The sequence below is a fragment of the Microcaecilia unicolor genome, chromosome 7 (assembly GCF_901765095.1).
Source record: "Microcaecilia unicolor chromosome 7, aMicUni1.1, whole genome shotgun sequence".
Taxonomy (NCBI): domain Eukaryota; kingdom Metazoa; phylum Chordata; class Amphibia; order Gymnophiona; family Siphonopidae; genus Microcaecilia; species Microcaecilia unicolor.
Genome location: NC_044037.1, coordinates 247,047,146 through 247,070,634, shown reverse-complemented (window position 1 = coordinate 247,070,634; position 23,489 = coordinate 247,047,146). Strand labels below are relative to the sequence as shown.

Sequence of the window (23,489 nt, the reverse complement as noted above, 5' to 3'; positions counted from 1 at the left end):
AAATGAGGATACTAGATGTCAGGAAAACTTAATTTGTTGAGATGAGGGAGTATGGAAGAAGAAAGAACTGGAGTCTGGAGAGGAATGGAAGGCTGCATGAAGGATAACTTTTACCCGGCTGATGGAAGTTACCCCTATTGAATCAGTAGAGAATCTGGCAAGTGTGTGACATCATCCTCAAGGGCCTTTCTCCCCCCTGCTATAAATCTGAGTCTGTGCTGTATTATGACCAACCCCTTTGGTCACACCCATTCAGAGCCACTGCAGAGCTATCTTGGAACCAAGGTGGGTTTACAGCAGAGATGATGGCAGATTTTAGCTGGCTAGCCCTTAGAAGAATATCTGAGTTGAGTTTTGTCCTTTGCTCATGCAGTATTGGTGTTATTTACTCTTACCTTTGATATGGGGAAGAGGAAGGGGTAGAGTTATGCAGGAGCATAATGGATTTGTTAGGGCTACTACTGTTACTCCTGCAGCAGCAAGTGGGATGCTTCACTCAGTGAGTGAATGTCTTCACTTGAATGTACACTCTTCAAGTCCAAATGAAAGCTCACTTCCCTTGCTACCAATTCAATATGTGCTTCTCCCTTAGCATATACATCCATTTTAGGAGTGAAGGCTGAGATGGAAAATCTTGAGGATCTTGCTATTAATCAGGAAAATGAAGGGGCTGATTTACTGTCAGCATGTTCAGATATGACTTAATTCCAACTCCTGATTTGGCAAGGAATATGATGGCTCTTGTTTATCCATTCTTGAAGCCTGTCCCCTTTTCTGGATACCCTTATCCTTAACTCCTCCTAGAGAGGTGACCAGCTTGGAGATTTGGATGATAATGGCAAAACATTTAAGCAGCACCCTTGGAGTGTTTGGCCCAATTGTGTCAGTTCTTTGGAGATGCTGCAAATGAACTGTTTTCTATGGAAGAAAAGTTGAGATCATTAGAAACATAGCTGGAAGATCACTCTAGGAGACTTAAGAACATAAGAATTGTCATACTGGGTCAGACAAAAGTCTGTCTAGTCCAGTATCTTGCTTCCAACAGTGGCCAAGCCAAATCACATATATGTGATAGAATACCAATTACTTCAGGCCATTATTCCAGTTCCCCAGGCAACACAGGGTCAAGGCAGTACTCCATCTACTTCATTATCCCAAAGAAGGAAGGCATCTTTCATCTGGTCTTAGATCTCAAAGGTCTAAACCACTGCTTCTGAGTCTCCTGCTTTCGCATGGAGACACTAAGAGCAGTCATAACTGGTTCAAGCATGAGAATTTCTCACTGCCCTTGATCTCAAGGAGGCATACTTGCTTATACCCATATGGCTGCTGCATCATAGGTTTCTATGTTTTGCAGTGCTTGGCCATGACTTCCTGTTCATGGCTTTGCTCTTTGACTTTGCCACAACTTCAAGAACATTTACCAAGGTTCTTGTGGTGGCGGCTTCCTTCAGTGCCAGGGAATCATAGTTCTCCTATATCTCGATGACTTGCTCATTCATGTGTCATCCTATTTGGACAGTGTGGCAGCGATGGACTAAGTTGTCCATCTTCTACAGTCGTTTGGTTGGGTGATCAATTTCAAGAAGAGCAGACTAACTCCATCATAGATGCTGGAGTACCTGGGCATTCTATTCAACACAGCAAGGGAGAGGATCTTCCTCACGGAGCACAGGAGGTAGAAGCTGGTTCAACAGATTCATCTTCTCTTCAGTCAAGGCGAGCACAAGGTCTAGGCTGATTCTTCCATATAACACATTTTTAACTCTTGACAGTTGAGGGCTTCCTTGCATGAGGACCTTGTTTCAGGTCTTGCCACAGAGAGTTTAGTTTGAGATTTTAATCTGGCCCGTACATAAAATCTCATCCTCTTTAGCTATTCTGTAGTAGATTTGTTTGAAGGTTTAGGATTGTTGACTGGCTACAAGACCCACTTTCATCTCAGTTTCAACTCATGGACAGATAGCCTAATATTCTCTTCAAGAATTTTCTGATATATTTAGTTCCATATGTAATGGCAGTCGATTTAAATCCTGGTACACCAAAGCAGCCCCACACTGCTTGACAGAATGAAGTGCTTCCTTTTCTAAGGCAGTGTTCAACTTTTGCCAATTATGTTTGTTGGTGTGGCCAGAAAGTTCAACTTTTGACCGCATTGTTGGTTGGGTGGTGATATGGATCTTTGGATCCCTTTGTTGAGTAATATTGGGTAATATAACTAATAAGGGTAGTGGTACAATTCTTGTTTTATTTATCCCGTTTGACAAGTAAATTCTCTGTCTTTTTTTTTAATCTGTTAAATTTGCAGATTTTTCTATCCAGCTATGTTTAAATCTTTTATTAAAGCCACAAAATAACATAACATCAGCAAGCAAATCCATACACAGCTATTACATGCAACAATGAACAGTAAGACCTTATTGAACAGTAAGACCTTAGAGGCAAATTTATCCAGTTTTACCCCATTCCCATAGAAGCATCTAGTACAATAACACAGAACTATCCAGATCTAAGTCACTCATGTGGTTTCTTCATGGTGACTAGATTCCTACATGAGATGAAAACAAGATATTCCATTTTCCCTGCCAAAACCCCACCTCCCATCCCCTCGGTAGAGATATACGCTTGCTTACAAATTTAATAAATAGCTTCAGGCATGATGTGGCAAACTAGCCCAAAACACTGACCAAATTTGCTGAAAATGCCTCCAAGCCTTAGGAGATCCCCACTTTGCATCTAAATCCTATTAAAGAAGACCGCTTCATTTATTGAATAATTCTTATTTACATATGTTTTATATCCTGAGGTAAGTAGAGACTACTGATGAGCCTCTTTTTAGATTGGTCTGGAATGCTGATTTTTGCTTGTGTATTATTATACGTAACAAAAGAGAGGAATTTGTACATAGAAATATTTGTGTATCAAGTTTTGAAAATAACCTTCTTCCTATCAGTTTCTTTTACCAAATAAAAATGTAGTCTGTGAATGTATTGCTTGACTGTCTATATATGTGTAATAGTTTTATTTAATATGAATATACAGTGTTGATCTGTTTGAAAGAAGTACTTTTACACAAGGAAAACTATTATTTTTTTCCTGTAGATATAGATAGATATTTAGTGTGTGAGCTAAATCCAAACAAATAGATATATAACATATTTGAGTTGATTTGTTTTTTGTGTGAGTTAATTTTAAAAGTATGATTGATTTATGGAGCCATGATGCATGCAGGAACTGAAAACATGTCCATGTTTGATAATTTTTATTAATGTTAAAAAAAAAAAAAACTAATATGTTCTTGGCCTTCCCACCTATGTTTTTTATCTTAGGGCCCTGTTTACTAAGCTGCGCTGTAGGCGTGCTAGCATTTTTAGCATGTGCTAAAAATTAGCGCACTAATGGTCGAGACACCCATATATATATTCCTATGGGGGAGTCTATCATTAGCGTGCACTAATTTTTAACGCATGGTAAAAATGTTAGTGCACAATATTAAACAGGGCCCTTCATTTGGCATAGGACTAACCTCTCTTTCAGCTGTTTGTGGGTTTTTTTTTAATTTCAGAAGTCTTATGGGTCATTAAGATGCTTACAAGGATACATGGGGGGGGGGGGGGGGGGGCAGCAGCACTTTTTTTTATGAGACCCATGGTTTATTCCTAGCTATTCTCCCATGAATACCATTCTGATGACACATGAAACCTTACATTCAATGCAACGAGAGGCCTGCAGATCTTTGTGACTTCAAAGATGATTTTCCAGTTTGGTCTTGGATGATCTTGGTAGAATGTTTGCTTTTAGGCAGAGCTACTGTAGATGTCAACATTTTCCATCTGTAGAGTATCTTACAATAGATGGATGGAGCCCTAAATGCTTAGAAATGGTCTTTTAACCCTGGCCATACAGATGAGCATCATACAGTATTGTCAGTCCTCCAAAATTTCTTTTGATTGTTTACATTGCTGAGAGAAGACCATATTTGGATGAATGATATATTAAGATGTTCATAAATAAGCTCCTATTATCTTTTATGGTAAAAAACCAAACTCAGAAGCTTTTGAACCTTCATATAAGACAGGATTCCCAAAGACAGCCATGCTGTTTACTCTGTCATGTGTTTTACTTGTTATTTATTCAAGCACCTGATTCTAATTAGCCAATTAATTGTGCTCAGGAAACCGAGAGTTTCATGTACTATTTCACACTTTGAATCTGAATTAGTCTTATTGGATTCAGTATTCAGTGTTATTTAATTGGGCAGGAGAGGCTGCTGCCAGGTTAAATAGTGCTATGCAGCTGAGGTGCTGATATTCAGAAGTATACTAATCATTTGTATAGCTGTACCAGAAAAAAATCTCTATTGGGTTTCTCTAAATCTCAGGTGGTCCCGAGCTGATTGAAGTTTATATAGATATAGATATATATAATTTTTTTTTCCTCAAGCAATTGGCCAGAAAAAGATGAGAGTCTGGAAATACATAAGTTTAATTTGTACCATTTTCTGTCCATACTGCATATTCTAATTCACTGACCTATGTTATTGGTGAAATGCTTAACTAGACTATAACAATGTCATACAACCTCTTTTGTCGCTATGCTTAAAAGATTCCTGTTATAATTGTGCATTGTAAATAAGTGAGGGGGGTCTTTTACTAAGGCACGCTAGTGTTTTTAGCGCATGCTAATATTTAAGGTACGCTAAACGTTAGAGATGTCCATATATTCCTATGGACATATCTAACGTTTAGCATGCCCTAAATATTAATGCGTGCTAAAAACACTAGCACTCCGTAGTAAAAGAGGCCCGAAGTAATTTTTCACTGTGCATTTAATAATGGATATTAGCCTAGACATTTCATCTTTAGTTATTTGATACTGGCAAAGCAAGATTTTCAAATTCCATCCTAATCTGGGGTTTTTTTTTTCCTCGATGATAGTGAGACGAGGTGATGTCCAGGCTGCTTGGAGTGGTATTCGTCCACTTGTTATAGACCCTAACTCAAAAGACACCCAGTCAATAGCTCGGAATCATGTTGTTCATGTCAGTGAAAGTGGCCTTGTTACAATAGCAGGTACTGGAAAGTTTTAATTAACACTTTTAAAATTAAGATTTGTTAGAAGCAAAATATATTTTGATTTTATTAATATTAATTACTACTACTACTACTACTATTTAGCATTTCTATAGCGCTACAAGGCATACACAGCGCTGCACAAACATAGAAGAAAGGCAGTCCCTGCTCAAAGAGCTTACAATCTAATAGACAAAAAATAAAGTAAGCAAATCAAATCAATTAATGTGTACAGGAAGGAGGAGAGGAGGGTAGGTGGAGGCGAGTGGTTACAAGTGGTTACGAGTCAAAAGCAATGTTAAAGAGGTGGGCTTTCAGTCTAGATTTAAAGGTGGCCAAGGATGGGGCAAGACGTATGGGCTCAGGAAGTTTATTCCAGGCATAGGGTGCAGCGAGACAGAAGGCGCGAAGTCTGGAGTTGGCAGTAGTGGAGAAGGGAACAGATAAGAAGGATTTATCCATGGAGCGGAATGCACGGGAAGGGGTGTAGGGAAGGACAAGTGTGGAGAGATACTGGGGAGCAGCAGAGTGAGTACATTTATAGGTTAGTAGAAGAAGTTTGAACAGGATTAATACTCTGAAGAGTCCTTTTACTAAAGTGTGTTAAATTTTGCTGTTACCATGACTTAATGCAAGAAATTGACATGTGGTAACTGAAAATTTAACACGCCTATTAAGAGCATGGTCAGAAGTTTTGTTGCAACTTGTACGTCAAAACATCCATTAGCATGTGGTACTCTGGTTTCAGTTATAGCTGATGTATTTAGGGCCAGATTCTATACAAGGCACCTAAAAAATCCACACGCAAACATTTCCACCTAAGCGTATTCTATAAGGGGCATGTAGATTTACACGTGGTATATAGAATACTGTTAGTTGATATCCCAGCACCTAAAGCTACATGCCTCCATTTACACCAACAAGAACATGGCGTGAATCCCTGCACATAGATTTCAGCGCACTGGACCATATTCTATAACTATGTGTGTAAAATTTGGAACACCCACGAAACGCCGTGCCCCTTTTGAACTGTACACATTAGAATCTAGATGCAGTTCATTACAGAATAGGCTTAGCGAGTTGTGCACGTAAATTCTAATTATTGCCAATTAGTGCTCATTATTGCTTGTTTAGTTTCTTAAGCCAAATAAGTTATGCGTGTTGTTGTAGAATACGCCTGGATTTCAGCACAGATCTCTAGGTGTGCTATATAGAATCTGGCAATTAGTGCCTTCTATTTAGAAAGTTCTAAGTGGACTCGTACTAACTGCGGAATTATCAATGTGTAGTTACCACGTGCTAACTGTAGTATGCTCTCCATACTCATTCTCCGCCCATGCCCTGCCTGGTTATCCCTTAACATAAAAATCCTATAACACATAAATTAGCATACACTACTTGTAAGAATACTGCAAAAGCAGTTATCATGATTGTGCAGTAGACGTTAGTGTGCCAGTTTGTGGGATAAGTGCTTCACACAGTTTAGCAAAAGGGGCCCTTAAGTGTTTAATTTTAATGTTATAATTTTTACAGTTATACAGATGGTTGTGTCTACTTAAAACTTGCTTCTAGGAGGAAAATGGACAACATATCGTTCAATGGCTGAAGAAGCTGTGGATGCTGCTATCAAAGCCCATAATTTCAAAGCAGGATCAAGTAGGACAATAGGTCTGGTCTTGGAGGGGGGCAATGATTGGACACCTACCCTATACATCAGATTGGCTCAGGATTATGGGCTTGAAATTGAGGTAAACAGCTATATTTTAAGTTGGTGAAATGGTCTTTTTTGATGGTTTGTTTTCCTTTGATTTTGATGTTGCTCACCATCCCGTATGCATTACCATAAACATAGGCATACCCATTCTTAAGTCTTGAGCCACTAGTACTTAAATGTCCTAAAATGCAGTGACTATGGGATTAAGTCTCATGTGAACACCTGATTGGGGGCTTGTCTCACCACTTTCCCCAAGCTAAGTGCACAATACTAAAACTGTCAGGCTAGGTATTCTTTCTCTTTAAATCTTTGTTTGCCATGTTTCATTTGGTGATACAGTGTACTGTCAGTAGCAAGTGGTTCCTACCATAAAATATTATTTGTAGGCCAAAAATACATTTTTTGCTAAACGCAGTGTTAACTCATTCATTTCATTAAGATCACAGAACTAATCTACTTCTGATGTGTGTAACAATCTTGAGTTCATCAACCTGTGATCACAGTTAGCACAAAGTAACTGACACATCATCAGTCACAGTTATATTGATACGTGCATAGCAGTGTTAGTGCTAGTCTAAGCATCCCAGCAGAAGTAGTTTCCTCCCACACAATCAAGATCTAATAGCCTCTTCAGTCTATTTTTTACATGCTTGTAGAAAACTGATGAGTAGCTTACACATTTTCTCCTGTGTTTGAATAACCTACATAGAAAATACTTGACATATGAGGGTAATTTACCTATATGAGACATGCAAAATAGTGCTTGTTATATAAACGTAACGGACATCTATGTGACTATATAAAATAAGTTTCTGGAACCAACCCCAGTAGTGCATAAATACCCACACACAAATTTACACCTGCTCCGAGAAAAGGTGTAAAAGTGTGCATGTACGCTGGGAACAGGTATATGCATATCCACACAAAATTAAGCACACCATTTCTGTTCACCTACTTTTTACACCTATATGTGAGCATGCAGTTCTGTAAAAGCTCTTTCTGCCCTTTACACACAGAAAAAGCTTTATAAAATTAACTCCAAAAGAATATTCTGTGGACCCTTATAGAGTTAATCAGTGTATTTATAGATGTAATTTGCTAAGTCAGTACTACTTAATGTACTTGGATAAAGATAACAGAATAACTTATAATAGAGAGTTATTAACTTATCTTTATACCTCCTATTTTCTGTGGACGAACCTAACTGATTAACTTTAGCCAGCACACCTTTTGGCCCTTCAAAATTAAATTATTAAATTGTGGATGGACGTCGTTTCTAACCAAACTTTAACTGGTCTGTGTGCCAAAATTTCTAGTTTTAAAGCTGTGATCCAGGTAATTGCTGACGTTACCTAAAACAAATCTCAAATCAAAAAGGCTTAATTCTTGTTGTTAATTACCCTATCAATCCGAAGGTGAACAAGACATACCATTTACAAAACTGAATCAAATCTCACAATCATTCATTTTTAGCTTTGAAGGAAAAGACTTCAGAAGCTCTCTGGCTTATCTGCTCTAAACGCAACTGGATCCTTGTCCTGATGATCCACCTCATCATTAGTCAGACAAACCTCCGTGCTTTTTTGAAATAAAATTTTCAACCTTTTATCAAATCCATTTTCTTCTAAACTTTATAAAACTTCAAGGAAGGCAACTTAACTTTGACTTGTTGATAGCTCCACAAAGTGCTACAGTTTCACGACCTGCTTCTTCAGAAGCTTAACAGCTATTTTTCTGTTCCAGTTTACATTTTTTACCGACCTCTTTGCTCTACTGCATCCCGCCTCTGAGGAAATAGGAAGTTATGTCAAGAGGCGGGCAGTAGTAGGGAGAAGAGGCCAGTGGCAGGGCAGGCTATGGGAATTACTGCTGCTACCGCCTTTTGGAAAAGGAAAAAAATAAGGTAAATGTTGAGAAGAGGTTTGAGGAGGAAAGGTGGAGAGTGCCGCTTCTGAAAAGTGCCACCTCGGGCCCCGCCTCAGTTGGCTTAATGGTAAGCCGCCACTGATTGTGAGATTTGAATCAGTTTTGTAAATGGTATGTCTTGTTCACCTTTGGATTGATGAAGTTACCTAGACAAATCTTCTGAATATCAGCTCAAAAATATTAATTAAATGTGGTTTACAATCCTATAGGTTGCTAAGCATCTTGCTTCTGCATATGGAGACAAGGCTTTAGAAGTAGCCAAAATAGCAAAAGTTACTGGAAAGAGATGGCCAATTGTTGGAAGACGTCTTGTATCAGAATTTCCATATATTGAAGCTGAGGTATGCATGGGACAAAATTAGATTGTGCTTTAGTTATTTTTGGATACATGTGAAGGCTTCACATGTGTACTGTAGTATTACAATGTATTTTTCCCAATGGGGATCTTTAATTTGAACCTGCAACTTTATGGATCCCACCCTGGAAATCTACTGCTGAGTTAGAAGTAGTTTTCCTAGTTATGCTAGTAGGAGAAACCTATTCACTTTAACCAAGTTGTACATATCATTCCCATAATTATGAGTCTATCTTGCCATATTTTATTGCCTGGGTACACCTGATACAAAGTTTGGCAGATCATGGAGTTAACTCTAAAAGGTTAACAAGATCTATCCAGTTGTTGTTTTGAACCTTCATTGATTTTACTATGCCTTTTCCAAACTAAAGATTTCAAAGGGACCAAAAAAATACACAAGAGAAACAACTCCCTAAAAAACAAGTATTGCACTACTCCAATAGTACTGTAAAAACCAGAATAAGACAATCTATAGGAATGGAGATATTCAGTTTTCATGCGATAGTGTAGAATACACTGCCGCCACCATTACGCTGTATGCTGAGCTCACACAGGGCTCAAAGAACAGCTTGCGTGCAAATCTATATCAAAAAACTCACATTCCTTAAACTGAAAGTGCTAACCAAGGGGTCCTTTTACTAAGCTGCGGTAAAAAGGGCCCTGCAGTAGTGGCAGAGACCATTTTTCCTGCATGCCAGGGCCCTTTTTACTGCAACGAGTAAAAATCACCCCCCCCCCCCCCCCCCCCCCCCCCCAAAATGGCCATGTGGTAAGATTACCCTTACCATGTGGCGGGGAGCACTTACTGCCACCCATTGAAATGGCAGTAAGGGCTCTGGCGGTAACCGGGCAGCGTGCTGCTCTGCCCGATTACCACCGGGTTAGCACCGTGGTAAAAATTGTAAAAATATTTTCTGTCATGCTGGAAATGGCGCACACTTGAGCCAGAACTACCACCACTGGCCGCATTGGGATGGCGGTAGTTCTGGGTTCCAGGTTGCTGCGTGGCAACCCTTTCATAAAATGGCCCTTCAGTGTTCATAATCTAGTGCAAAAGCATTAAGTTCAATATTGATAAATGTCTCACAACATGCCCAGTAAAAATATATAGACACATAAATAAATGAAAACTTAGCTGTGTCTTAATGCCTAAACCAATGACTGAACTGTGGTTGGAATTGGGATACGTTTATTTATGTGTCTATATATTTTCATTGGGCACATTGTGAGACATTTATCAATATTGAACTTGATGCTTTTTTGCTAGATTATAGACATTGGTTAACACTTTCAGTTTAATGAATATAAGATTTGTGATGTAGATTTGCACGGTTGCTGTTCTTTGAGCCCTGTGTGAGCTCAGCATACAGCATAGTGGCAGCAGCAGTGTATTCTACATCATGACGTAAAAACAGAATATCTCCTTTCCTATAAATTGGCTTATTTTGGTTTTTACAGTTTATTTATTCATTGCATTTGTATCCCACATTTTTCCACCTCTTTGCAGGCTCAATGTGGCTTACAATACATCATAAATGGTGATCATATATAAGAGAGTAGACTTTAGTGTTAGAAGGATTTTGGGCAAGATGATAATGAAAAACATGATAATAGTATAACAAGCAGAAATTGATAAGGAGTAGATTGCTAGGAGTGCTCTGGTGGTGTTCATTGTGATTTTGGTTTTGTTGGAGTTCAAGTTCTAATTGGATTCCATTGGAGTAGTTCAATATTTGTTTTATAGGGAGTTGTTTCTCTTGTGTTGTTCAATTGATTTTTAATAGATAGATGTGAAATAGCTATCCTATATCAGCTGAAGCTCCAATCTTGTTACCTAAACTAGTCATTCCAACACTACTTGTTTAAAATACTGGTATGTGATAAAATATGAACCTTTGTGTAAATTTGTTACATATTTATGAATTAAGGATCATTTGTATGTTAAAAATGATTACAGAGTTTTTGCTGCTGCTGTGATTCTATGCCATGTTGTTGCTGTTTGCGGCAGTATTTGTAGACTAGGATTTATTTTATGTATTTTTTTATTTTGTTACCATCTAAGCAGTTAATGTCAATACCCTGTAAGACAAAATATTACAGTTACAGAAGGTTTAAAATTTTTCTTCATTTCACCTAGGTCAGATATGCAATTAAGGAATATGCATGCACTGCAATTGATGTTATTTCACGTCGCACTCGGTTGGCCTTTCTAAATGTTCAAGCTGCTGAGGAGGCTCTACCAAGAATTGTGGAAATAATGGGCAAAGAATTACAATGGTCTGAACAGAAGAAAATGGTATGAAATACAATTCTTTAAAGAGGAAAGGGAATATTAAGTACCATGTTCCATAGCTGGGAACTTAAATTTACAGGATGGTGGTTGCCTAATTGAAAAAGGTAAAAATCATTAAATAAGAATTGATGTAACTGGTCAAAAATCATTGAACATAAGAAATATAGGGGTCTTTTTACAAAGGCATGCTGAAAAATGGCCTGCGGTAGTGTAGACGCATGATTTGGGCATGCACAGAATCATTTGTCAGTGCACCTGTAAAAAAAAAAATGCCTTTTTTTATTTTTGCCAAAAACGGACGTGCGGTAAAATGAAAATTACTGTGCGTCCATTTAGGATCTGAGACCTTATCGCCAGCCATTGACCTAGCGGTAAAGTGTCACGCGGTAACTGGCCGGTCATGTCCTATGTGTATCAAATGCCACTTGGCGCACGTCCAATACGCACATACGAAAAAAAAAAAAAAATTTTCAGACGTGTGCCAAAAATGAAATTACCGCAAGAACCATGCAGTAACTCCATTTTGTCACATGTTGGGCGCGCATAGACGCTTACGCGGCTTAGTAAAAGGGCCCCATACACTTCATTTTATTAATTTAATTACAATCTAGTACAATCACTTTAAGATTACTTCTTCACTATGTACTTTATTATCTTGTTTCTCCGAGGAAAAGTAGGCCTATAATTTTCACATATGGGAACGTGGAGTCTGCGTTGCCAGTCCGGATCCTGTAACAAGCTTAAATAGGTCTTTGAGCGTGAGACACACTCCACTGCATATGTGTGAGTGCCTTCCTGCCTGCTGTGAGAGTGTAGGACCAGCAGTTCTCCTCCTGCCTCGACGCCAGCCACTATACGGGCCTCCTGGGAACAATCGGCCCTGAGGCAATAAGAGGACTCGATGTTGTCCTCTTCAGCACTGGGGATCATCAGCTCACAGGAAGTATCTTTTGGTTTCTGCTGGAGGCCTTTTGGCCTCACATCGACTCTAGAGTTTTCACCGTGTCTTTCAGTAGTCGCAGAGTGGCTGCATAGACTGGGATTCCATGTGTACCCCTACCTCGATGACTGGCTGGTGAAGAGCACATCTCAGGATGGTGCTCAGGAGTCTATGTGGAGGACTGTTCGGGTATTAAGAGATTCTAGGGTTTGTTTTAAACTACCCCAAGTCCAATCTGCTCCCTGTCCAGCAGTTAGAATTCATTGAAGCCCTGCTAGACACTCAGCTGGCTCGGGCTTTTCTCCCTATGATGCGGGCAGATGCTCTTGTCGCCCTTGCTGCTCGATTCCGAGTAGCTCGACAGGTCACAGCCCTGCAGAATTTGAGGTTGTTGGGCCACATGGCCTCTACTGTTCATGTGACATCCATGGCAGGTCTTTACATGAGAACTGCCCAGTGAACCTTAGCTTCCCAGTGGTATCAGGCCACAGGTAACCTAGAGGATGTCATCTGAGTTCACCAGAGATGATTCAGTCCCTACTTTCTCTAAAGGTAGAAACTTAACAGATAAGAGTGAAAAACGGGTAGTAGCAAGGCTTAAACTGTCCTGAAAGAAAGTTATTTTCTGTTCTTGCCTGCTGAAAAGGTAGCACTGCTACTGATCTGAATTAGGTGTTAATTAAGTAGAATATTTGCAAAGGTTACTGAGGCTACTGATGCTCGGCCAATTCTTTGCTTTTAAAATTTGCAACTTTGAATTTGCCGGGCGGGCTTCTTCATCAGCGGAGGAGTAGCCTAGTGGTTAGTGCAGTGGGCTTTGATCCTGGGGAACTGAGTTTGATTCCCATTGCAGCTCCTTGTGACTCTGGGCAATTCACTTAACCCTCCATTGCCCCTGGTACAAATAAGTACCTGAATATACTCTGTAAACCGCTTTGAATGTAGATGCAAAAACCACAGAAAGGCGGTATATCAAGTCCCACTTCCCTTTCCAAAATGAAATACTTATTTTATTTTTATTTTTGTTACATTTGTACCCCGCGCTTTCCCACTCATGGCAGGCTCAATGCGGCTTACATGGGGGCAATGGAGGGTTAAGTGACTTGCCCAGAGTCACAAGGAGCTGCCTGTGCCTGAAGTGGGAATCAAACTCAGTTCCTCAGTTCCCCAGGACCAAAGTCCACCACCCTAACCACTAGGCCACTCCTCCACTCCACTTTACAATTTTTTTGTTTTTATTTGCTATTTGCTTAATCCTATTTCTTTATATTTCTTCAATTCTCTTTACAGATTTTTAACAGTTATGTTCTTAAGGGTGTCACAGATACTTATCTTTGTAAATATGCTGTTGGCATAGATTTTGCTCAACAGAGCGCTCCCGCTTCGTTACTTCTTTAGAAGACAAACCGTGCCACACATTTTCTTCTGTGTCCTGCCAAAAATAGAGCAACTCATATGAGCTAATGGACCTTTCCCGCTGTGGAAATAAGCAAAGCCGTTCTGATGTATTCTTACCCTTATCTGTATCTCTCCCTGTGTGTCAGTTTTTTTTAATATGGTGCTGGGTTGTTTTAAAGGGACACCGATTCTGCCTAACCAATCAGCTATAGATTTTATTCACTCTTTTCCTTTTCCAGTAACATATCGTATTGACAGTAAAAGGAGAGTGTTCAAAAGAACACTTTCCACTCTATTCTACTCCAAATACAATAGCCATGTAACATCTACTTGAAGAACAGGTTTATCCAATAGAAACAGTTCCAGATTGGCAGGATTTTAAACAAGCGGCAGCAGTGAGAGACTCAGCGGCTGGGAGGGCAGTAGTGGGGATCTTTCCTGCAACAAAGTAAGCCACTAGTCTGCCAGGGTGATCTGAGGTACGTGGGGGGGAGAGGGAAGTAAAGCTCGGTTCATTTTACCATTCCGCAGGACCCAGGCCCATCCCTGCAGGATCCCTGTGAACCTCGGTCCATCCCTACGGGATCCCCGCAAGATTCCCGTTATCCCTGTTCCCATGCAGCTCTCTACTCTTCTTATGCACCCGAGCATGTTTCTGGCTTTGGCGTCGCCTTTTCTACCTGTTTGGCCACCTTAAGATCATCAGACACCATCACCATCAAGTCCCATTCTTTCATACACAGAAGCATTTCACTCCCTATATTGTACCGTTCCCTTGGATTTTTGTAACCCAAGTGCATGACCCTGAATTTCTTAGCATTAATTCTTACTTGCCAATTTTTGGACCATTCTTCAAGCATCAATAGATGCTTACTCATGCAATCCACACCTTCCAGGGTGCCCATCTAATTACAGTGTTTGGTATCGTCCGCAAAGAGACAAACCTTACCAGACAGTCCTTCCACGATATCACGCACAAAGATGTTAGAAAGAGCTAGCCCAAGGATTGATTCCAGCATTACACCACTGATAACATCATTTTCCTCAGAGCAAGCTCCATTAACCAATTTTTAATCCAGTCAGTCATTTTAGGTCCCATGTCGAGGGCACTTAGTTTATTTATCAGTCGCCTGTTCAGAACTGTGTCAAAGGCTTTGCTAAAATCCAAGTACACCACATCTAGCACCCCACCCATGTCCAACTGTTTGATCACCTAGTCAAAAAATCAATCAGATTTATCTGACAACACCTGCCTCTAGTGAAGAAAAAAAACATGTTCTGTGGAGGTGCAGTGATTCCTACGAAAAGTAGTCAGGTCAAGGAGAGAGGGGTAGGACAGGTGGAGCTATCCAAAACCAAGGAAGACATGTCGATTTCAAAAACCTTTATTGAAGAACATTCTAGTGAAACCATGCTGCCTTGGGTCCTGCAGTCCATTCGATTTGAGAAACCTCACAATTCTCCACTTTAGAAGCATTTCCATTAGTTTACTTATCACTGAGGTCAGACTAACCGGTCTGAAATTTGCAGTCTCTTCCTTTCACTCTTCTGCAGAGTGACCACATCTGCCCTTCTCCAGTCCTCTGGGACCACTCCAGACTCTAAGGAATCATTGAAGAGGTCAGACAGCGTAGCCGCCAGAATGTCTCCCAGTACTCTCGGATGTACCCATCAGACCCCATCACTTTGTCTACTTTTAGTTTAGCTAGCTCCTCACGAACACAGTCTTCTGAGAATTGGTCCTGGCCTATCATATATTCAACCCCATTAGCATTAGTTTTTTTGTGGTCCTGCTCACAGCCTTTCATTTGTGAACACAGAACAGAAACAATTGTTAAGCAGTTCAGCTTTATTCTTATCAACTTCTACATATTCTTCCCCCTCAGCCTTGAGCCTCACATTGCTATTATGGCACTTCCTTCTGTCACTTACATGTCTAAAAAATGTCTTGTCCCCCAATTTTACCATATCAGCTAACTTTTCTTCCATTTGCCTCTTTGCTTTCCTGACAGCTTTTCCTGCTTCTCTTAGCTTTTCAAGGTATTTTTGCTTGTCTTCCTCTTTCTGAGTTGTCTTATATGAAGGCTAGCCTTTTTTCCCTTACCTTTTCAGCTACTATGTTTGAGAACCAGAGCGACCTTCTTTTCCTCTTACTTTTATGTAATTTTCTAACATAAAGGTTTATTGCCTTTGAAATAGCTCAGTTTTACCCTCTGATGTTCTACTTCCTTCAGCTGTTCCAATCCAACTAACTCTTCCTTGAGAAATTCCTCCATCTTGTCAGTTCTTTTGAAATCTAGGACCTTCATTCCTGAATAAGCCCTCTCCTCCTGTGTCTTAATATTGAACCACACCATTTGGTGATCACTACATGCCAAAGGATCTCCCCCCATAACGTCAGAAACATTCTCCCTGCTTATAAGTACCAGGTCTAGAATCGCTTCATCCTAAGTTGGCTCCATTACCCACTCTGGAACAATTCTTTCTGTAGAGAATCCAAGATCTCTGTTTCTAGACTGCCCTGCAGCAGGAATGCTCCAATCGATGTCTGGCACATTAAAATCATCTATATCAGTAGTACTTCCCCTTTCCTAGCTATCTTGTGAATGTTTTCAGTGAAGTCTATGTCCATTTCTTCTAACTGTAAAGGTAATCTATATATTACCCTAATGTAAATACATTTTCCTTTCCCTCTGTGGATAAAGGTGAGTCAGTTTAATGTAGTGTATCCAGATTTTAAGAAAGCTTTTGACCAAGTTCCTCACTAGAGACTCCTGAGAAAGTTAAAAAGTCATGAGTTAGGAAGCAATGTTCTATTGTGGATTAGGAATTAGTTATTGGACAGAAAACAGAGGGCAAGGTTAAAAGGCTATTTCTTTCAATGGAGGAGGGTGAACAATGGAGCGCCGCGGGGATATGTACTGGGACTGGTGCTATTTAACATATTTATAAATAATCTGGAAATTGGAATGATGAGTGAGGTGATTACATTTTCAGATTATACAAAAAGAAATCAAGGTTGTTACAACACATGTGGACTGTGAAAAATTGCAGGAAGACCTTAGGAAATTGCAGGACTTGGCATCCAAATGGCAGATTAAATTTAATGCAGACAAGTGCAAAGTGATGCATATTGGGAAGAATAATGCAAATCACAGTTTCCTGATGCCAGTGTCCACCTTGGGGGTCAGGACTCAAGAATAAGATCTGTGTCATTGTAGACAATATGCTGAAATCTTCAGCTCAGTGTGCGGTGGCGACCAAAAAAAGCAAACAGGATGCTAGGAATTATTAGGAAAAGGATGGTAAATAAGGCCGATAATACTATAATGCCTCTGTATTATTCCATGGTGCAACCTCACCTTGAGTATTGCATTCAGTTCTGGTCGCCATATCTCAAAAAAGATATAGCAGAATTCCGAAAAATTCAGGGGCCCTTTTACTAAGGTGCGTAGGCGCCTACATTGCTTCTAACACACGTCAAATTGGCACTACCGCCTAGCTACCTCATGCCCAGGGCAGTAATTCCATTTTTGGCAAAACCATGGGGCCCTTACCCGGCAGTAATCAGCAGTTGGAACACGCTGCACGCTTACTGCCCGGTTAGCACGTGAGACCTTGCCACTAAGTCATCGGGTGGTGTTAAGGTCTCAGGCCGAAAATGGACACGTGCTGGGTTTCATTTTGCTGCATGTCCATTTTCTGGCACATTAAAAACAATCCCCTTTCTTCCAGGCGCACTCATGAAATGGACCAGCGCGTATCCAAAACACGTTCCTACACCAGCACAGGCTACTTTTGGGTGTGCCTTAGTAAAAGGGCCCCTCAATGATAAGGTGAATGGAACTCTTGGAAAGGCTAAAGAGGTTAGGGCTGAGGGGGACATATGATTGAGGTCTACAAAATCCTAAGTGTGTAAAACGAGTAGAAGTGAATCCATTTTTTCAAAAAGTACAAAGACTAGGGGACACTCAATGAAGTTATATGGAAATACTTTTAGAATAGGAGGAAATATTTTTTTCACTCAACAGATAGCTAAGCTCTGGAACTCTTTTTCTGAGGATCTAGTAACAGCAGTTAGTGTATCTAGGTTAAAAAAAATGTTTGTACAAGTTCCTGGAGGAAAAGTCTATAGTCTGCTATTGAGACAGACATGGGAAAGTCACGCCTTACCCTAGGATTGGTATCATGGAATATTGCTACTATTTGGGGTTTTGTCAGGAACTTGTGACCTGAATTGGCCACTGTTGGAAACAGGATACTGAGCTAGATGGACCATTGTTCTGACCCAGTATGGCTTGTCTCAATGTTATGTTCTTAAATTGTAATCCATTTTGAACCTTTGGGAGTTGGCAGAATACAAATGACATGTGACATTACATTACAGTTTCAAAGTTAAGGAAGCAGTAGATATCAAAGTTCTCACGTTTCCAGGGGTAATAGGTGTCAGAGCATGGCTAAAATAATTGATCTATAGGGCCGCTTTTTCTTTTCTTTCCCCTATCTTGGTATACAGCAAGAATTTCCTGCTCCTGACTCCTCAAGGCTCCAAAGGGTTGGGGGGATGGAGGAGTACTGCTAGACTACTTTGGTGCTATACCCCTATTTGCATCGTGTGGCTGGTAACGTTTGCATAGCTCGCACCTTAACTGCATTCTTCTTCCTGAGGTAGCTCTCTGCATCAACAGCTCAGAGCTATACAGTTCCTTTCTCAAGTAATTTTGGAATCTCAGTACTTAGCCAGTAGAATTCTGTTGTTCATGTTCACCCATTAATTCCCGTATCACTGTAAGGAGTTCTTCCTGTACCCCAGACTCAGAAGAACCCAGTTTAGGGATTAGAAACTGTCAGAATGAATATTCCAAATTAAGAATCAAATCATTTTGTGCTTTTCAGCTTAATTGTATAATGACAAAAAAAAAAAAAGAAGAAACTAGAGATGTAACTGAAGCATGCAGTGTTTTCTCATCCTAATTACACAGTACACATTTAAGCACCTTTTTGGCCATTAAGTGCTGAAAGTGATTGAATTCCTCAAAGGAGAAACAATTATAATTAAGTGGAAGGAGCGGATAGGATAGCAGTGTCAAGACCTTTCCCTAAGGGATCAAGGTAGGAAACACATTAACATGGTAGCTCTTTCCTTCCCTTTCTGCTTTGTTGAAAACATGCAGCACCTATTAACACTAAAGCAGTGGTGTGAGAAGATTGAAATGTGACATTTAGCAGTAGTAAAAAGACAGAGGACAGGGTAGGGAAAGTACTGTGAAGAGGAAATACATTGAAAATATGTACCTCCAGTAGCTTCAGAATTTTGTTATTTAGCTTAGTTTTTAATGCATTCAGAATTTTCAGCAATACTGCCTTGGCTTTGAACAGGTCTTGATTTTCTAGGGAGTAATTAATTTTGCCCACTTAAAAATTTATCTGAGAAGACATTTGTATGGGATACAATTTATAAATGTTATTGCCTAGAGTTTTGTCATATTGATCCTGAAGGAAACTGGATTCTCTTCAGATGGAACCAGCTTAGGTTTTACACAATGAGAATGATGTACATTGGTTTTTGAAATCACCAAAACCTATTCATTATCTGACTATTGATCTCTCTGTGTAGCATTTTCATTGCAGATTCCTAGAATACAGCAGAAAACACATAAGCTTGTCCTTTTAGTTTTCCAAAAAAGTAACACATACACAGAAGAGGATATTAGATCTTGTTTATTTGGTTGCACTTACAGTATGTGAAGAAGTTTTATGTAATCTCACATGCTTATTTGAGTTAGGAACCTAGATGGGCTCAAAAGCTCATATCATCTTTGGACAGAAATAATGTTGGACCAATAAAAAACATCACTTTCTCAAAAATCCTGAAAAAATAAACAGTAACAGTAATCAGTTGAAGTCATCAAAAAACAACAATACTCACACCTTACTGTTAAATAAGGACCCTGTTTACTAAGGTGCACTAGCGTTTTTAGTGCGTGCTAACCTTATATTATGGGCATCTACACAGCACACTAAAAATGTTAGCACGGCTTAGTGAGCAGGGCCCTAAATGTCTTAAATATTGCTGCGAAAAAAAGCACAGGAGCAAAGGGAGATAAAATGACTTCCAGCGTGGGAGGAGGTATTTGAAAGTTCTTTATTTATAAAGCACCAGAATAACGACTTCAAGGTAGCAAACTGCTCTCAATGTACGATGTACATTCTCTCGAAACAGCTTGGAATGCACAGCCACAATGAAGAGATGTGGAGGGGAATTTTTGACATCCAAGTCGGAATTTGTTCTGCTCTTAATGTCTCCGCCCCCCCCCCCCCCCCCCTCCACACACACAAAAAATAAAGTCCACCTCACAGCTATTTTCAGACAGGAAAAATGGGGTTTCCTGCTGAAGAATACATGAGAATGTCCAAAATGAACAGCTATTTTCCAAAATAAAACGTCCAAATTGTAAACATTAAAAAAAAAAAAGGGTTGGGTTGGACTACCAAACAATAAAAGCCATGCACAAGATTCCACTCATCCCTTTTTTGGTTGCCAGAACACAGTCATGGAATGCTGTACCATTAACAATACACTTTGTGCATGATCTTTCCTTTTTATGAAAGAAACTGAATATTGTGGCTTTTCTAGAGAGCCTGCAGGCTTATATTTTATACAAGTTATAAAATCAAAAAAGGTTTCAGGACTGTGACTGCTTTGCGTACGGGTTCAAATGATTGACGCAGTTGCACACTGTGAATGGCCCTGAAATCTAATATTGTTCTTAAGGCTTATCTTGCCAGAAATTTATAAGAGCCCACAGTGGATTGATATTTGGTAAGTTGACACATCGGGCTACTGTATAATACATTCAGTGCTTGATTAGATATCCATATGTTAATTGTACCTAGTCAAAAAATCATTTATTAATTCAAGATTTTAAATTAACTGTAAAATTAACGCAATGAATATTGTCATTTTGAATCAGTGAATGAATAGTTAAATTGAGTTATGGCTGTGATTCACATACCTTGTTTACAAATGCTACATTTTAAGGTTTGTTTGCTTGTTTTTTTAAACACAGTAACAGTAAAATCAGTTGTGATTTTTGCTGTACAAATGGAACAGTCACTTAGCTTTAGACATAACCTTAAACATTCTGTCCAGTGAAAGTGAAATTAAAACATATCTTCTCATATATGTGTTGATATGTAAAAGTCTACACTTTGCCAACCTCACTCTCTGTATTTATAAACACACACATGTAACATAAGTATGTTAGTTTATTTTTTGAGGTTATTTGTGTAGGTGCTTACAATCTGAGAGGTATTGTGCCATGGGTCTGACATTGTAACCGAGAAACGTCCATGCTATTCCAGAAGTATAATGAAGTTACTGTGGTGGTGATGGTACTACACAAATGGGCAACACTATTTGGTATGCTTCAGTTTACAAGAGATATTATTTAAGACGTTATTACCAGATGGAGTGGACAGCATGATGCTTGCATATGCTTAAAAGTGTTTGGATTTCTCAGCTGGAGAGGATTTTATTTTTGGACAGGGAGATTAACATGGCTGTCATGCCTAGGTAGAATTGCTTGGTGCCTCTCAAACTTTAGTCCTATGAAGAAGGTCTGTTCTTTGACAAGACTTACAGCTTTACTTAGTTTAGTATAATGATTATATTTATGCTTATCATGTATATTGGCTATGTTTGTTTTCTTCCCATTTTAGTAATGCTCTAGGGAATGCAACATTAAGATCTATTAAATTATACAACATGTTTATGTTATACTTCAGGAAGAAATGGAAGCTGCAAAACAGTTCTTATATTATGAAATGGGGTACAAGGCAAGATCAGAGCAGCTTACAGACCAATCTGAAATCAGTCTTTCCACATCAGATATGGACAGGTATTTGAAAATTTATGCTGCTTTTTTAGTTTTGTGCCTTATATAGGGGCCCTTTTACAGAGCGGCGGTAAGTCCAATGTGGGCTTACCGCTTACTATTCTAGGACTACAGCCAGCCCAACATGGCTGCTGGCGGTAGTTCCGGGTTGAGCCATTTTCGGGGGGGGGGAACCCCTGGAAATGGTTAGCGTGACAGTAACCTGGCAGGGATCAGACATTGCCACGCGTTGCCTAGTTACAATTGGGTTACTGCTGGAGCCCTTACCACCACCCATTGAGGTGGCGGTAAGGGCTCCCTGCGCATGGCCACGCAGTAAGAGTTTTCTTACCGCATGGCCATTTTGTTTTGGGGGCTTTTTACCCACTGTGGGCATGGCCCCTTTCCTGCAGCTTGGTAAAAGGACCCCATAGTTTGCTGAATGGTAGCAAAGTAATGTTTTGGAATTTTTTACAAAATCAAGAACATTTTCTTTATGGAAATGTTGAATATTTTGGCATTGGAGGAAATGTCCTAAACTGGTTCAAGGGGTTCCTAACCCAGCGGTCATATCAAGTCACACCGAATTCAAGCACGTCTGCTGCATGGACACCTGAATGTGGAGTACCACAAGGATCACCCCTCTCACCAACCATTTTCAACTTAATGATGATCCCCTTGGCAAAACTCCAATCAAACCATATCCTCAACCCATATATATACGCCGATGATGTAACAATATACATCTCTTTCAAACAAGACATTAAAGAAATCCTCAATGAAATTAACCAAAGTCTACACATCATGAACACCTGGGCAGATGCATTTCGCTTGAAACTAAACGCAGAAAAAACTCAATGCCTGATACACACTTCCCAGTACAACACGAATGAATTCACTGCTATAAACACACCAAAACTAAACCTTCCAATCTCAGAAACGCTAAAAATCCTTGGAGTCACTATCAACCGCCACCTAACACTCGAAACTCATGCAAACAACACAACCAAAAAGATGTTCTACTGCATGTGGAAACTGAAAAGAATAAGACCATTCTTCCCAAGATCCGTCTTTTGCAGCCTAGTGCAATCCCTCGTACTCAGCCATCTGGACTACTGCAACTCACTATACGCAGGTTGCAAAGAGCAAATACTGAAGAAACTTCAAAAAGCCCAGAATACAGCAGCCAGACTCATCTTCGGAAAACCAAAATATGAAAGTGCAAAACCCTTACGAGAGAAGCTACACTGGCTCCCACTCAAGGAACGCATTACTTTTAAAGTATGCACATTAGTCCACAAAGAGGGGCATAATCGAACGCGAACGTCCATTTGTAAAAACGTCCATCTCCGAGAACGGGTCCGTGAAGGGGTGGGCCGAACTGTATTTTCGAAAAAAATGGACGTCCATCTTTTTTTTCGAAAATACATTGGATTAGGGCGTTTTTTGAGCTGGGCGTTTTTGTTTTTTAGCGATAATCGAAACCGAAGCGTCCCAGCTCAAAAACGACCAAATCCAAGGCATTTGGTCATGGGAGGGGCCAGCATTCGTAGTGCACTGGTCCCCCTGAGATGCCTCTATGCCAGCCTCAAATATCATACCTAGCTCCATGACAGTAGTATGCAGGTCCCCAGAGCAATTTTACTTTAGTTGGTGCTGCGCGGGACCCATGCAGAGAGGAAAAATCGGAAGAAAAAAAAAACAAGCAAGCAAGTGCAGTCAGGGACGTCCAAATTAAAAGATAGTAAAAGGGGGAATTGAACCAGCAACCTTTTGATTACAAGCTCAGTGCTCTAGCCAGTGCACCACTGATTAGACGTCCTTCCTTTTCCATTAAGTCTCTCCAAGTTTCTGTCAGCCAATTACAGCTCATTTAGCTGACATCTGTGTCAGCTAAACAGCGGTGATTGGCTG

The 23,489-nt window shown here is 39.9% G+C and overlaps 1 protein-coding gene across 3 annotated transcripts in view; it reads left to right on the top strand.

Moving 5' to 3' along the window:
• The window catches only part of GPD2 (glycerol-3-phosphate dehydrogenase 2), a 271,268-nt gene that overhangs the window by 225,787 nt on the left and 21,992 nt on the right, over positions 1-23,489 (top strand). For all 3 annotated transcript variants that reach the window (XM_030208750.1, XM_030208749.1, XM_030208748.1), the window contains exons 10-14: positions 4,938-5,072; positions 6,645-6,820; positions 8,922-9,053; positions 11,205-11,363; positions 21,487-21,599. In XM_030208750.1, the coding sequence (XP_030064610.1) occupies positions 4,938-5,072; positions 6,645-6,820; positions 8,922-9,053; positions 11,205-11,363; positions 21,487-21,599 (715 nt within the window). The remainder of the gene's footprint in view (positions 1-4,937; positions 5,073-6,644; positions 6,821-8,921; positions 9,054-11,204; positions 11,364-21,486; positions 21,600-23,489) is intronic.